Source organism: Mus pahari, chromosome X (genome assembly GCF_900095145.1).
Source record: "Mus pahari chromosome X, PAHARI_EIJ_v1.1, whole genome shotgun sequence".
Classification (NCBI taxonomy): domain Eukaryota; kingdom Metazoa; phylum Chordata; class Mammalia; order Rodentia; family Muridae; genus Mus; species Mus pahari.
Window position 1 is genome coordinate 50800980 of NC_034613.1, and position 17515 is coordinate 50818494.

The following is a 17515-nucleotide window of genomic DNA, read 5'->3' on the forward strand; positions in this document are numbered from 1 at the left end:
CTAGAGAAATAGTTCAGTGATTAAGAGCACTGGCTGTTCTCTCACAGGACCCAAATTCAGTTCTCACAATCTGTATCAGACAGCTTACATCTGTAGCTCCAACTTCCATTAAATTTAATGCCCTCTTATGGCCTCTGAGTACACTTGTACATGCATGTACATATGTACACACACACACACACACACACACACACACACACACACATACCCCATGCAAACATACACAAATTAAGAATATATAAAATATTAAAAATGAAATAAACTAAAACCATGGGTATCATGTAGGCGTTGGATTTCTTGTTTCTTGTGAGAAATCAAAGATTAGATAGTGCTTGGGTCCATTTTCCCAACATGATGACACTTGACTGAGCAGGCTGGTCAGTGCCCCATTTTTGGATGCTCTCTAGTTCACCACAGTGCTCACCATTTACAATTCCTGTTGCTCCTCAACATAAGGGATGTGTGCTGGTGGACGTTTGCTACTCTTTAGGTTGTATTTTGAGAAACTTCGCATCTCAAGTTTAGGGAGTGAACTATAACGTCATTCTCGTACCATCCCTTTTATGCTTCTCCAATTTTTCCCTGTTAGTAGAGTCTGCTTTTGTAGTCAGGTGAACTAGGGTTTTGATTATATTTCTTTTTTGTACTTGATAAAATCTCTGTGTACAGACTCTTTATTGCTACTGTAAGCAAGTACTAAAGTTTAGTGACTTAAAACAACACAAATTTGTACTGTGCCTCTGGAGGTCAGGAATTCAAGGTTAGCAGCATGGAACTAAAATCAAGGAAGGCTTTTCTAGGATGTGTTCCTTCTAGGGGCTTTAGCTAAGAATCTATTGCCTGACCATTTTCAGTTTCTAGGGACAGTCCATCACCTCTGTGGTTTATGGCCTTGCAATGGTTTGACCTCCACTTCTGTCATGCATCTTTTCCGATGCTTTCTCTACTTCCTTTCCTTTTTAAAGATAACTCAGGATGAAACTCAAGGCCTCCCACATGCCAGATAAGAGCTTTACTACAGAGTTACCCTCCAACTCATATCTCTTTGATAATGAAGATCCTCGTCCTGATACAAATCCTGCCTTGGAAATTTTGGATCATCTCCCAATCTCAAGAATCTTTTATTATCAAACTTAGGGTCTCATATATCCCAAGTTCCCTTTGAATTTTGTGCCTCGAACTTCTGAGGTTTCTGCCTCTAACTCCCTAGTACAGGTATGTGCTACCACATCAAGTTCATGTTACTGCTGGGTGTAACCAGGTCATAGTGCATGCTACACAGGCAGTCTACCACCTGAGATGCAATCCTGGCCTCCTCAAGATTCTTTGTCACACTATAAAGTTCCGTTTACCATGTCAGGTAGCCTATTCCTAGGTTCAGGGGATCAAGGCATAGACACATAGAGACTGAGTATCCTGCTCACTGCACTCAGATTCTCCAGTTGTTAAATGGAGATGGAAATACAACCTCATGTTAAGTTAGCACAGTGTTTTAATAATGGCTCAGCGGTAAAGAGGACTGACTGCTCTTCTGAAGGTCCCAAGTTCAAATCCCAGCAGTCACATGGTGGCTCACAACCATCTGTAATGAGATCTGATAACCTCTTATGGTGTGTCTGAAAACAGCTACAATGTACTCACATATAATAAATAAATAAGTCTTTAAAAACTAATGTTCATTTTTGGAAGTGGAGAGATGGCTCAGCGGTTAAGATCACTGACTGTTCTTCCAGAGGTCCTGAGTTCAATTCCCAGAAACCACATGGTAGCTCAAAACCATCTGTACTGGGACCCAGTACCCTCTTCCGGATTGTCTGAAGGCAGCTACAGTGTACTCATTTAAATAAAAATAAATAAATCTTTTTAAAAATAATGTTCACTGTGAATGCAAGTCTCAGAATAAGCATTTAATAACTATAAATACTCCTACTCTCGCACACTTAAGGCTTTGAGTCCTGAAAAGAATCTCTTAAAATATATCTGCTTTATATGTATATTTTGTTTAGTTGTTCATTTGTTAGAGTATATATGCTAAGAATTTTTTCCAATTTTTATTAGGTATTTTCTTCATTTACATTTCACTTGCTATCCCAGGAGTCCCAATGCTTTTCTAGTATGCATGAGGCCTTGAGTTCATTCCTCAGGATCATAAAACAGCAAAAACATAATCTGAAAAAAACAGTGTTTGTGTAAGGTTGTACATTCACTTTTTACAGGAAAATTTGCCAAGCACATGCTCAGGATTAAGCATGGGACTAAGACTGAAAACTCAGTGTACTTGATTTGTGCGAGCCCAGAAGATATAACTGATATGCCTGCTCTGAACTGCATGATTCAATTTTATGAAACAAATAACTGATAAATCAGATGAACTGTTTGACAGAACTCACTTGTGGAGTAGCTGCATAGATATTGCCCTCAAGCATCTACTAAGTTTGAGACTATTAATTTAATATAATATCTTCAAAGATGATTTCAGAATCATTCTACCGTGAAACAAAGAACAAGTGTAAATCTATAGGCAAAAAAAGAACTACTCGTATTGTCATGGTACAGTTTCTTTTAAAATTATGTCTTTGAAATTTTTCTCCTTCTACACTAGATTGAAAAATTCCTAAGAAGAACTTCCCTTTCATAGTCCCCAGGAATGATTTTGTACTGGAAAGGCATTTGCAACCAGTGCTTAGAATAGTTAAGTAGAGACAATACTTCTCAAATGAAGAGAAGAGTGACTGAAAAAATGTCCCCTCAGAGGAATTGAGAGTCAGCCATCCTAAATAAGATTTGTTTGTTTGTTTGTTTATTATTTTGTTTGATATTTAATACTTTAGTGTGTGTATATGCACATGCTAATATGTACGTAAAAGCCCAGTGACTGAAGGAGGATCCCCTGGACCTGGAGTTACAAATGGACTTACATATGAATGCTGGGAAGTGAAATCAGGGTGCTCTAGAAGAGCAGCAAGTGCTGTCCAGTGCCTAGCAATCTTTCTAGTACCTAACTTATGGCTATTTCAGATCATGGTTTATTAATTGATTTAATATTACATTTTTCATTTACCTACCTGAGATCTGGGTTTAGACAAGGCCTTCCTATGTCACTCCTAACCAACCTAGAACTTGCAAGGTAGACCAAGTGAACCTCAAATTAACAGAGATCATATGCTCATCTCTGCCTCTTGAGTACAGGGATTTAAGGTATACAATACCATGTCCAGCAGAACCCATATTTTTAAAGAAGTAAAACAATTGATAATTTTCACAAGGTAAATAACCACTAAATGAAAATACTCATATATCTGAACATGGGGCAACATGAATGATATATATCATATTATATCTATATGTAATATACGGATGTATAATATTTTAATTATATTAATTTATATAATCAATTATATATTGATATATTACACATATCACTATGCGTGTCATACATAATGATATAATATATATTACTGTATATATACTATTGTAATTATATATATATATATATATATATATATATATATATATATATATATATATATATATATATATATATATAATATTATATTTTATCAATCATTTTAATGAGCATTTTAATGAAAAAAATTAAACAGCATATTATAACAGATATACAGAACACAGCAATTACAGACTATGACCAGTGAGTTTTAGTAATACAGCATTTCCAAATGCTTTAAGAGTATTTAATCTGTATGGTTATATAAACATGAAAAGGCACAATTTCTATTTTCTCTAAAATTAAACTCTACATTCTAAATCCATACATTCTTTTTAAGAACTTGCCAAAACAACAAAAAGAAGTAGTCTTAGGTCAGTCTTCATTTGTTTCTTCTTTGAAAAACAAAAGAATGATAAAACTGTTTGAGAAGACTCAGCACCTGGTTTGAGTTTCTTGTAGACATTTCTATCTTTTGAGCTTCCAACATGTGACTTTATTAATTAAATGCACGTATCTGTAGCAAGAACATGTTGCCCACTGCCACTGTCATGTGCCCAATCACTAACAGCCCCAACACAACTGTCTGCCACATTTCCTGGTTCTTCAAGAAAACAGACAGAAAACATATTCTCTCCTATCTTCCCCTCCTAGAGAACAGATTTTCTTGCCTTGACTCATACCAACCTCAGAACTGTTCATGGTCTTTCAGTGAGGCAAAAACTTGATACTCCATTTAGCTATTAAAGCCGTAAAAGTGAAGTTATTAAATATTCTTCTGTGTGATGAGGGAGGCAATTCACTCATCCTATGAACTTGTTAAGTGTTTCTTTTTCTTTTTTTTTAATCATATGGGCATTTTGCCTGCTTGAATGTCTGCAAAGGATAGAAGAGGACATAGGATTCCCCAGAACTGGAATTACAAATGGTTGTGAGGCAGCTTGTAAGTGCTAGAAACCAAACCCGGGTGTATTCTAGAAGAGCAGTCCGTGGTCTTAACCATTAAGACATCTCTCTAGCCTCTCTAGTTATTTCTTTGGAAATGTTCAAAATGTGTTATATAACATCAACTATTGCTTAATTACTATTTTTTAAAAGCAGTGTCTATCCCTATATCATTTCTCTTTTAACCTTTCAGGCAAAGAAAGACCTGAAAATATTCAGGACCTGAAAAGCTTTACCTACATCATAGGCTTGTTATACTGTTCAATCTGGTCTTTCTACTACTGGATCACAATAGATATTATCCCTTCTTCCTGATGGACAAAATGAAGCCGAGCAGGTAAACAGTGGTGCTAAGGCCTATATACATCATATATAGCTTCTGATGGACACTTAACCTTTCATACACACACACACACACACACACACACACACACACACACACACACACACACACACACACACACACACACACACACACACACACACACACAGATTTACTCTTTGAAATTGAGAAATGAAATCATTTGACTCTACAAAATGGGATCAGCAACAACAATTTCTGAAGTTATGAAAAACAATTTAGCATCATGTAGCCCATGGAATGGAAGCTGATATAATCTAATATCATGACTGAAAATAATGTCATGGGGAAACCCCATGACCTAGAGCTACAGAGACGAGTTTTCTATGCTTACTTCCCCATCTCTTCTCATCCGCACTCTCCAAGAGTACAGAACATGAGTTACTCCAACTGTTGCCAAGCAACTTGCCAAGAGCCCTGGGGAGCAGGAGGTCCTGAGCAATACCCCTTCTTTGTGCTTTGCTCATTTTATCACACGTATCACTTCTAATCCCATCCTTGTCACTCAGGTAATCATTCAATTTCCACCAGATAATCAGTTTAATCCTCTCTTGAGATTTCACATTCTACTAGACCGTCTTGTTCACTCTCCCATAACCTCCAGAATCAGGCCAAATCCAAAAATTATTCCCAATTAAGCCATTTTGTCACTAACTGGAAGGCCCAAATTTTTCACTCTAGTAAAGCAAAGCAAACTTTCCTACAACTGTAGCTCTAGGCTTCAAAAATCAATCCAATCAATTGCATTTAAGATATCTGTTCCTAGGGGGCCACTTAAAGGAATTCATTTGACAGAAATAAAATTCATGGGAAAAATCAGGGAAGCCTAACAGAAACACATGTAGTGACATGTGTGCAAACAAACACATCTTCCATGGAACACCTGCCCCCTTCCAGTTTCGAGTTCTTTTGAACTATATATTTATAAATATACTTTACCTTTCTGCTATACTGAGAGTGCCCAGTAATCATTACTTATTTCCCAATGGTGAAGTCAAGGCACCTTTGATAATAAAACTGCTAATGTCAGTTCCATACACTATTGCAAAAACACATACACAGACCTTTTACATGTATACTAAATTGTCAAAAGTCTGCAACTAGTATTGTCCTAGCATAAAATCATGTGTAGGGGTGAATACATAACCTTATCAAAATAAGTATAATTTTAAAAACCCTTCTCAGAAAAATCATTCACACAACTATTGGCACTCACCACCACTCAGCAACGATGTAATCTTCACTTTCCTTGTCCTGAGTAGGAGTTTAATTTAATTGAGCTTTTTCTATAAGTAATTTTGGCTTTTTATTTTTGTATATGTTTCCTCAATAATTGAGCAGGCAAGTTTGTATCTTAAGGCACAACAACAATAACATTATGTGTGTGTGTGTGTGTGTGTGTGTGTGTGTGTGAATGTGTGTGTGTGTGATGACATTTAATGATTTGTGGATGACCAGTTTGTTATTAAATTAGCTAGGGTTATTTCAATGTTTCTCAAAACAAATTGGAAGATCATGTTAGACATTTTATGAGTAATTTAGAATATGAATATATATATATATATATATATATATATATATATATATATATATATGAATGAACGAATGAAGGAAATGTAAACAGGAAAGTTTCTAGAAAGTAACTGAAGGAGGGACTTGAAAATTTTAGCTTATGTTGGAAAACAAGTCACTTTTCTGTCCCTTAAAACAATTGTCTGTAGGCTAGAGTTTGCCCCTAGAAATTTCTTTTACAGATGTTTAAATGTTTCCACTTTTGAAGTGACAGCTAAGCAGGGCTGTCTTTTTAAGTGCTGATGAAATCAGCTCTAAACCCATCTAGGATATCACATTCTACTTGACCCTTGTCCAAATGAAAGCATAAATCCTTCTGTTAGATATTCTTTTAAGTGTTGCTTTAAAGCTATGCAGGCAAACAATTCCTAATTGCTAATACACTCTCAAACAAATAATATGACCAACAATACTCTCTGATAAACTTGATGACACTGAGATTTTAAATGTCTACCTCCTCCACTTCCTTAAATCACCCTAGGCCAGTATCACAGTAATCACATCAATGCAATTCACGAAAATCCAAGACTCCATTCTCCCGTCTGTCCTTAAAAGCCCCACTCAGCAGTTTGTGCAGTAGCACGATGCTGCAGCATCCCTGCACTTGAACTTGGGAATAGGCTTTCCAGGACTGCAGGCAGAGCCCTTACCGCATTCCTTCTGAACCTCATCTTGCCTCTCGGGGGATTTGCTTCTGCCATCTCGCCTATACACAATCACACTCTTCTCTTCCGATTGTCAACGCAACATTGATGAAATACGAGCTGCTTCTTGGGTGGTATTTAAAACCAGCAGCCAAAAAATCTCTATCAAACAAAGCTACGGCTGCTTCCATTACCACCGCGGCAGAGCTGCAAAAAAAATCCACTATCCCTGATTAGTCAGCTGACAGATCCTTCCCTGCTGCTCATTGTAATTCAGAGTTAACACAGTCCCCTAACTACTTAGCCTGATTGAACCTTGTGGATTAGCTTGTGCTGGACTATTCAAGAAGATCAGGCATGTCCTATGAGTGGAGGGAGAGAAAAAAAAACCCACTCTCCTCCTTAAGAACTGTCTAGATGGGACTGGCTTGCCTCTGCGTAGTTACATTTTTTAAGGTGGAATGCTAAGATTCTTTGTGAAGGTAGTACTTACTGATAGCTTGTCCTCTTCTCCTGCCCTGGCTAAGACTTAAACTTCAATTCTGTATTGTTTTACTACTTTCTGTTCTGAATATAAACATTGAGAAAGGTTACAGTTTGTGAAGTTGAATCCTGATAATAATCTAGAAAGAACAGAATGCGAACTTTTTAAGATGGAGAAGATTCCCCCTCAAATTAACTTTCCACCTAAATAGTTAAAAAAGAGAGCATTTTCAATGTTCTTACCACAAAGAAATAACCAATGTTTAAATGTGATAGTCACATCATTACCTAATGTATATGAAAGCACCACTTTTTGCCCCATTGGTACATACAAATTTTTTATTATTTTTTTTTTATTTTTTGGTTTTTGTTTTTTTGAGACTAGGTTTCTCTATGTATCCCTGGCTATCTTGGAACTCTTTGTATACAGGGCTGGCCACGAACTCTGTAGATCTGCCTGCCTCTGCCTCCCATGGGCTAGGATTAAAGGTGTACACCACCAGACCTGGCCACAATTATTTTTTTAATATTTATTTTATTTTTTGTATATATGTGAGCCTGAATATAAATCTGTGTAACACCTGCATGCAGTAGCCCACAGAAGTTAGGAGAGAGGTCAAATCCACTGGAACTGGAGTTAGAGATGTTTGTGAGCTGCCATGTGAGTGCTAGGAACTGAACCTGCTAGATTCTCTGAAAGAGCAGCCAGTTCTCTTAACTGCTGAACCATCTCTTCAGCCCCATACGTACAGTTATTATGTGTCAGTCAGCAATAATTTCAAATATCTTCTCTCATTAATTATGAAGCCTAACCTACCTAAATCCATTTATTTGGGAAGCTGTGAGCTAAGGTCTTCAATTGAACTATGTAGTGATCTTACTGAAAGCAACAGACTACATGGGGTAGTAAGTAAGTGGTAGGACATATATAATTCTAGGTTCTATCTCTAGAAGCAGAAGAAAAATGGCAAGTGTTAACGTAATCGATCACAGTTCAATTTCATCTTCATCTCATCAATAGTCATCTTTACTTCAAACACATCAAGAAACCAGCCAGTGATGGTTGAGATATAACTAATGTGTATAATACCAGCACCCATGCCAGGTGGTTCATAGCTACTCACTCCAGTCCCAAGGGATCCAACATTTTCTTTTGAACTCTTTGAACAACACTCACATATGCATATACCCATATATAAGCATATATACATACATACATACATACACACATACATACATACATTATTTAAAATAAATCTTTTAAAGGAAATAAGATAGGAAATATTAAAAAAATCTAATCAACTATATTATTCAGGGTTTTTTGAGTCACAGAACTTATGGATAGTCTCTCTATATTAAGGGAACTTTTTGGAATGACAGTCTGTAGTATAACTAATCCAACAATGGTCAGCTGTGAATGGGTAGTTCAAGAATCTAGTGGTTGCTTAGTCCCATGAGGCTAGTTGTTTCAGCTGGTATTCTATAGAAGTAGGTGTACACCTTTAAGTAGATGTGCTGGCAAGTAAGTGTACAGGCAAAGATTGAATCTTCCTTCTTCCAATGTCCTTATGTAGGTCTACAGCATAAGGTATGGCCCAGATTAAAGATGTGCACCACCACGCCTGAATCTGGGATTTGCTTTGTCCCGGGCTAACCTTGAACTCAGAGTTGCCTCAGTCTCCTGGGATTAAAGATGTGTATTACTTTTCCTGAGCCTAAGCTTTTCTTGACCACTTTGCCTCATGATCTCCATGCCAAGGTCCAGGTCAGAAACTTGTGTCTTCCAGCCTCAAGATCTGGATCACAGATTGTAGTTGCTTTCTGGGTTGTAGTGCTAATTCTGGGTTGTAGTGCTTTCCACATATAATCAAGTTGACAACCAGGACTAGCCATTTCACCAACTACATCTCCAGAAACGTTTTCTTTCATTTTGCATGACTGCAGGGGTTGGAAGGAGTATGCCCCCCATAAGCTTGTGAATTTGGACACTTGCTCTTCAGCTGCTGGCATTGTTTGGGGAGACTTAGTAACAATGGCCTTGCTGGAGGAAGTGTGTCACAGAAGGCAAGCTTTGAGAGTTTCAAGACTCTCATCGTTTTCAAATGTTCTTAGCATCCATTTACTGCCACCATGCTTGCCTCTATCTCAGAGTTCCCTGTCATAGTGGGCTCTGATCCTTCTGGAACCATAACCCCAAATAAACTTTCTTCGATAACTTGTTTTGGACAAAGGGTTTTATCACAGCAACAGAAAATAATTACTTCAGTGAGTGTAAGTATATGTCTGTTCACACACCCATGTGCATGCACAGAAGCCAGAAGGTGTTGCAGTGGACTGTCCTATCAGTCTCTGCCTTGCTCAATTAAGACAGCTATTGTAGACGAAGAGCTAGACTACCAGCCAGCAAGACCCTCTGACTCTCCTGTTTCCACAGCATTTTACATGGGTTCTGGGGATTTGAACTCAGGTACTCGCGCTTTCATGACAGGTACTCTAATATCTCCCCAGCCTTGTATTTTGTGTTTTAGAGACAGGGTCTCAATATAGCCCATTACATGCCACAAACTCCTATACCCCAAATCTTGTTTAATTTTCTACTTTAAGAATAAAAAGACCCTGAGCTTGTAGCTGTTTGCTGAAAATAGAATATACTTCTGGGCAACAGCCGTAAGGCAACAGCCATAAGGCAACAGCTGTAAGGCAACAAGAAGGAAGTCCTTGCCCTACACTGGCCTCAAGTTCATAAGAAAAGGGAGCTAGCTTTTATTGCATTGTACCACATTGATACAACTCAATAGTACAAGAAGAGAAAATATATTCACTCCAAAGAAATGTACCTTTTTAAAACCACTAAATTTAGTTGTGTATCTATAATCCATGCAAAGACTTATAAAAGGAGTGGGTAAGAAGGACACCAATTTAGAGTTCATGAAGTTTCAATTTTTGTTTTGTTTCAAGACAGGGTTTCTCTGTGTAGCCCTGGACTTGATTTGTAGACTAGGCTGGCTTTGAACTCACAGAGATTCACCTGCCTCAGCATCTTAGTTGCTGGAATTAAAACTGTGTGCCATTATGCCTGGCTGACATTTCAATTCTTGCTCAGTTTTTTTTAAAGTTACTTGCAGTTTACATCCTTTTCATATTTATTTATATAAGCATACATGAGATAAATTTGATGCCTGATAATAGTTCTTAATCAAGAAATAGAAGTATTGGGCCGGGCGTGGTGGCGCATGCCTTTAATCCCAGCACTCGGGAGGCAGAGGCAGGCAGATTTCTGAGTTCAAGGCCAGCCTGGTCTACANAGTGAGTTCCAGGNCAGCCAGGGCTNTACAGAGAAACCCTGTCTCGAAAAACCAAAAAAAAAAAAAAAAAAGAAAGAAAGAAAAATCAACAACAAAAAGAAAGAAATAGAGGTATCAGTGCTAATTAATAAATATGAATGCTTTTGAGCAGAAAAACATACTCATAAGGCTTTGCTATAGTTGTTGTTTGAGACAGGATTTCATATAGTCCAGACTGGCTTTAAATTCACTATGTAGCCAAATATGACCTTGATCTGCCTGTTCTCCTGAGTACAGAGATTACAAGCACACACCACCATGCATGACTTATGTAGTGCTGGGAATGGAACCTTGGGCTTTGTAGGCAAGCACTGTACCACCAGAGCTACAGTCAGTGCTGTCATTTTTCTTAGCAAATTGTTTGACTTCTGTGGTATCTTCTTTTCACTATGTGATGGTTAGTGATATGTGTCAACTTGAGAAAAATCTAAAATCTCTGGGTGATGGGCCTCTGGATGTGTCTGTGGCAGATTATTTTCATTTTGTTTATTGAGGTGGGAAGAGCCACTGTGGGGAGAGCACCATTCTCAAGGTAAGGACTCCTGGATTATGTGACAATGGAGAAAGTGAGCTATGTGCTACCGTGTACACATTCACTTTGTTCTTCTGGCTCAAGATATAATGTGGTCAGTGGCTTCAAGTTCCTGCCACTGTGACGTGTCTGCTATGACAGACTATATAGCCTAGAATCATGTGTTTTCCCCATTCTGCTGCTTTCCCTAGAAAGTTTGATCACAGCACCAGAAAAGAAAATTAAGATGCATTGTCTATAATTAAATACGTGTTATAAACAAATGATAGAAAACCACTACTAAAGGGTCCCCAAATAAGGAAAATTTCATGATGAATATGAAATGGATAGCCTTATTCACTTTGTTATTATATCTGGCTCCAAGTGTTAGTATATTTTTTTATGTTTATCAACAAATAATATAGCAAAAAAAGTACTGACTCTGAACTAAAGTAACCTCATATTTTTGTCATGCCTTTGCTCTAGTGGGAGTGGCCTTAGTCAGCTATCTCCACTTTCTAAAAGGTCCCATGAAATGTATGCCTTTCTTTTAAAGCTATACAAAACACTGCACAATCTTTGCTTACTTAGAAACTGAACCATCAGTTCCTCATTTGTTCTCACTAGGATTTAGATTGGCAGGAGGTCTTTACTTAAGCTCACAAAATATTCTTCCTATGTTCCCTTCACATTATATCAATATCAATACCTATTGTCTCCATCAATATAAAAATAATCCATACTTTCAAAAGGTTAAATATAAGCATATATATACATATATATATATATATATATATATATATATATATATATATATAGTAGCTACTACACAGTGTGCATGGTACTTACTGAGATTTTCTGGAGGGAAATTTTGAGGGAAGACCATGTATCCAGTCTTCGATCTAGAATAATAGTAAATCGGGAGTCAGATCCACTTTGCCTGTAAGAGACGAAAAATAATTTTTATTAGTAACAAGCCTTATCTGTTATGTGTCTTTGTTTATGATTATGTATTTTACAGATGATCTTTAACTGAAGACAAGTTTAGATTTGGAAGTGCTATCTTAGCCAGGAGTACTGTTGTACTTTAATCCCAGCATTCATAAAGGCTGAGGCAGGCTAATCTCTGTGAGTTTGAAGTCAACCTGGTCTACAGAGTTCCAGAACAACCAGAGCTATATAGTGAGACGCTTCTCATAATAAACCAAAAAGAAAAAAATCTGCTATGCTTAAAAAATATTTTAAAATTAGATTTCAGAATGAAGTTACTAGATATAAAAAAGTTCAGGAAGGCTAGGCATAGTAGCACATGCCTTTAATCCCAGCAGTTGATAGAGGCAGCCAGATCTCTGAATTTGAGGACAGCATCATCTACAGAGTGGGTTCTGGGACAGCCAGGGGCCAGGGCTACACAGAAAAACTCTGTAACTGTGTGTGTATATATATATATATATATATATATATATATATATATATATATATATAGTGTATGTATAAATGAATATTATATATATGTATATACATATAATATTCTCCTATTTATTTTTTAAACTTTGTTTTTTAGTACTAGCTTCAATTTTTTTATTAAGAAAATGAGGTGGCTGAACAGATGACTCAGTGGAAAAGAGTGCTTATTCCTCTTGCAGAGGTCCTGAGTTTGGTTTGGTTCCCAGCACCTTCATCAAGTTGATCACAACTACCTATAATTTCAGTTCAATGGATCCATTGCCCTTTCATGGCTTCCACATGTACACATACAAACACAGCATTCATTCACACCAAAACACACATATACAAATAAAAAAAAATATGTAAAATGAAATAACTGACTGTGTGATAAACCTGGGTTAGAATAACAGATTTGGAATCTTCACATCATGGCAATGAGGAAACTCAACAGCCAGTGTCTTTCATAACATCAAGCTTAACCTCACAGAGCAATCTATCAATAATTTTTTTCCTTCACTTGAAAAATATGTAGTTAAATATATTGTTTAGCCAGGCGGTGGAGGCGCACACCTTTAATCCCAGCACTTGGGAGGCAAAGGCAGGCAGAGTTCTGAGTTCGAGGCCAGCCTGGTCTACAGAGTGAGTTCCAGGACAGCCAGGGCTACACAGAGAAACCCTGTCTCAAAAACAACAAAAAAAAAAAAGCCAAATATTCTCCTGGCTCTCATTCCTCATTACTGCGATTACAGGTGTATGCTTACTGTAGGGATGCTGGTCCTACTGGTTGTATTTGCATTCTTACTGTTGAGAAATCCTTTTCTAAAGGAGGCTTCTAAGTGTTTCATAGTATTGCCAACTGATTTTATTATCAAATTATCCTGCTTAGTAGCTCCAAAAACTGCTGCTGATAAAGTCTTTCTATGTAGACCTTGGACAAAAGGACAAAAGGCTTTCTTCACTCTTGACTAGTAAAGGTGTCCTTTTATACATGTCTGTGACATTTTGTGAGGGCCAGCTCTTCTAAAGTGCTATATCTGTTTACATAGATCCTCAGTATATTTGTACATTTTCTCTTTAGAATTTTTTACAGTATATTTTTTAAATATATTCATAATATAAGCAGCTATCAGCCTTCTCTTTTCTTATATTTATTTACTTTAGGTGAAGTTATTATTCACAATAGCAAGCTCCATGTTTAACCTTCAAGTGGATATTTGATCTAAAACAAAATTTAAGAATGTAGTGGAATACTACATACCTTGCAATAGATGTCAAGTAATTGAGTACTTTTGCAATTACTTCCTCTGGTATGCATCTGAAGTTACAGTTTTCTGGAAATGTAATGATCCAAGCATTGTCCTTTCCCCGGCCACCTAAAATCAACCAAATCAACCAAATTATCAATTTGTGTGACAAAATATAATGAGTGTTTTCATATTTAAAAAGGATGACTAGAAGGCTATTTGGGGTAACTAAGAGTTTTATGAGAATCACCATTTCCATATAAACCAAAAGAACAAGTAAAATTTAACAGAAAGAAAGAAAGAAAGAAAGAAAGAAAGAAAGAAAGAAAGAAAGAAAGAAAGAAAGAAAGAAAGAAAGAAAAGGCAGGCAAGCAGATTCCTGAGTTCGAGGCCAGCCTGGTCTACAGAGTGAATTCCAGGACAGCCAGGGCTACACAAAGAAGCCCTGTCTCAAAAAATCAAACAGAAACAAAAAAACAAAAACAAAAAGAAAGAAAGAAGGAAGGAAGGAAGGAAGGAAGGAAGGAAGGAAGGAAGGAAGGAAGGAAGGAAGGAAAGTCAAGGAGGAATAGATGAATAAGAACATAGGAATTTTCATGTGATACACACAATAAATATGGCTGAAGAAACAGATGACCTGCCAAGCTGAACAATCAAAGAAAATTACAGAACCACTGTGTGTGTTACGCTTATCCTAAATTCCAAATGAGAAATTGACAGTGGAAAATTGCATAAAACTGAACACAGGAGTCAAGGTTAGCAGGAAAGGAAATATAGTACTATGCAAAATAAATGATCTAAATGTTGGAATTGAAATTCAAAAAGCAAGGCTGGAGCAATGGCATAGCTAGCAAAGTATGGAGATAGAATATCCAGAACCCAAATAAACATAGCAGCATGTACTAGAGCCGGCAAAGTGGAGAGAGGCAGAAATCTACCCTGTATACTGCCTCATGTTAAGCAAACTAGATTTCAGAACCAGGAATATTACTAGATATAAAAAAGTTCAGGAAAGCTGGGTATAGTGGGGCATGCCTTTAATCCCAGCACTCAGGAGGCAGAAGCTGGCACGTCTCTATGAGTTTGAGGAGAGCCTGCTCTTCATAGTGAGTTTCAGGATGGGCAGAAGTACACAGTGAGAGCTTATCTCAAAAAAAAAAAAAAACCATAAAAGGGAGGGGAGAAAGAAAAAATTCAGGGTCTGGAGAGATTCAAATGCCAGCACCCACGTGGTGGCTCACAATCATCTATCCCTCCTGTTACAGGGGATTTGACATCCTCTTCTTCCCTCCAGAGACACCAAGTATGCACATTGTGAATACACACACACACACACACACACACACACACACACACACAAAACATTCATATACAAAAGGAGGTCTAAAAGAATTTTTATTAGATATTTTCTTCATTTACATTTCAAATGCTATCCCCTTTCCTAGTTTCCTCTCCGAAAATCCCCTATACCCTACCCACCCTGTTCCCCAAGCCACCCGCTCCCGCTTCCTGGCCCTGGCTTTCCCCTATACTGGGGCATAGAATCTTCACAAGACAAAGGGCCTCTCCTCCAAAGATTTTTTGAGCAAAGTACATTTGCGAGACTGGGGAGATGGTTTCACCGTTGACAGTGCTCTGGCAGAGGGACCGACCAAGTTCAGTTCCCAGCACTGGTGTCACGTGGCTCACAAGCACCTGGAACTCAAGTTCCAGGGGTTCCTACACCCTCTTCTGGCCTCTGTAGGCACCTACACTCATGCGCACAAACACATAATTTCTTAAAAGTAAAATAAGTACTTTTCAAGATCATTACATAATGTTCAGGTTGCCAGCCTATCAAGGAGGCATAACCCTAAATGCTTACATACCTAATACTAGAGCTACAAAATATATGAAGTAAAAGTGATGGCAGAGAGAACTTGCCCTACCCAGTCCTCAACAAAACAGTCTCTGTCTCTGTCTCTGACTCGCTCTCTCTCTGCCTCTGTATTGCTCTGTCTCTGTCTTTCTCTGTCTCTCTGTGTCTGTCTCTGTCTCTCTCTGTCTCTCTGGGGCTTACTTTTTTTCCGCCAACTTGACACAAACAAGAGATACCTGGGAAGAGGGACCCTCAATTGAGAAACTGCCTCCGTAGGTCTGTGGGCATGCCTGTGGGCTTTTTATTTTCTTTGATTAATGATTGATGTAGGAGGTTCCAGCCCAATGTGGGCGGTGCCGCCCCAGACAGGTGACCCAGGATGTTTATGAAAGCAAGATAGCTGGGCAGTGGTGGCGCACACCTTTAATCCCAGCACTTGGGAGGCAGAGGCAGGTGGATTTCTGAGTTCGAGGCCAGCCTGGTCTACAGAGTGAGTTCCAGGACAGCCAGGGCTACAGAGAAACCCTGTCTCGAAAAAAACAAAAGAAAAAAAGAAGAAAGAAAGCTGAGCAAGTCCTACAAAGCAAGATAGTAATCAGTTTCTCCTACATGGTTACTGGCTCGGCTCCTGCTTGACTGACTGCCCCGAATTTCCTTAATGATGAATCTGAGATTAAGATTTGTAAGCCAAATAAACCTCCTGTATCAGTCAGGGTTCTCTATAGGAACAGAACTGAACCAAGAGTAACCATCGCATCTCCCCAGTCGCTTTTGGTCATGGTGTTTATCCCAGCAATAGAAACCAAATCAGGGTCGGGCAGTGGTGGCGCACACCTTTAATCCCAGCACATGGGAGGCAGAGTGCAGGCGGATTTCTGAGTTTGAGGCCAGCCTGGTCTATAAAGGACAGCCAGGACTACACAGAGAAAAAAAAAAGCCACAATAGAAAGGAAGAAAGCAAGCAAGCAAGCAAAGCAGGACCCCCCCCCCTTCCTTCCCTACCCTAACCTCCCTTCTGGTCTCTCTTTCCAAAGAAGCTAGTATTAGTTAAGCAAACATCATCTATTAATTAAGGGTCAATTATCACGGACTGACTAATCTACTAAATTTTAATCTATTAAGCTTATTACCATTAAGCACCTACAAATACTGTATAAATAGTACACCTGTAATAAAAGAACAAAGAAGATCTTTAAATTCTAAATTGGGAAGCAGGGGCATTAATTATGTCTGTCCATTAGAAACATTTTCTTCAAAAGAAAGTATAAGCAGAAGTATTTAAATAAAACACAAAAATGCTAAATATAAAAGAAAAGTGAGAAGAGTGTGGATGGAGACAGACAGCCCTGAAGATGGTTCTATTCAGAACACAATTTTGGTAACACACAGGACTGTTAGTGTAGCTCAGTGGTGGAACACTTAGGTAAAGCAAAAGTACTTGAAACATGAGAAACACTGACAGCGATGAAATCAAACCAAAGAGCTAAACTTACTATTACAGAATAGTAACTTCTTCTATCTGATGGTGATATAGTCCAGACAGAAACTACTAAATTCAGTGTGTGTGTCTTCTTCTTCTTCTTCTTCTTCTTCTTCTTCTTCTTCTTCTTCTTCTTCTTCTTCTTCTTCTTCTTCTTCTTCTTCTTCTTCTTCTTCTTC

The 17515-nt window shown here is 37.9% G+C and overlaps 1 protein-coding gene across 1 annotated transcript in view; it reads right to left on the reverse strand.

Annotated features, from left to right (window-relative positions):
- Mcf2 (MCF.2 cell line derived transforming sequence) overlaps positions 1–17515 on the reverse strand; it is an 88542-nt gene that overhangs the window by 69543 nt on the left and 1484 nt on the right. The window contains exons 2-3 of the mRNA XM_029534559.1: positions 14013–14127; positions 12155–12245 (exon numbers count right to left, since the gene is read on the reverse strand). Coding sequence (XP_029390419.1) covers positions 12155–12245; positions 14013–14127 — 206 coding nt within the window. The remainder of the gene's footprint in view (positions 1–12154; positions 12246–14012; positions 14128–17515) is intronic.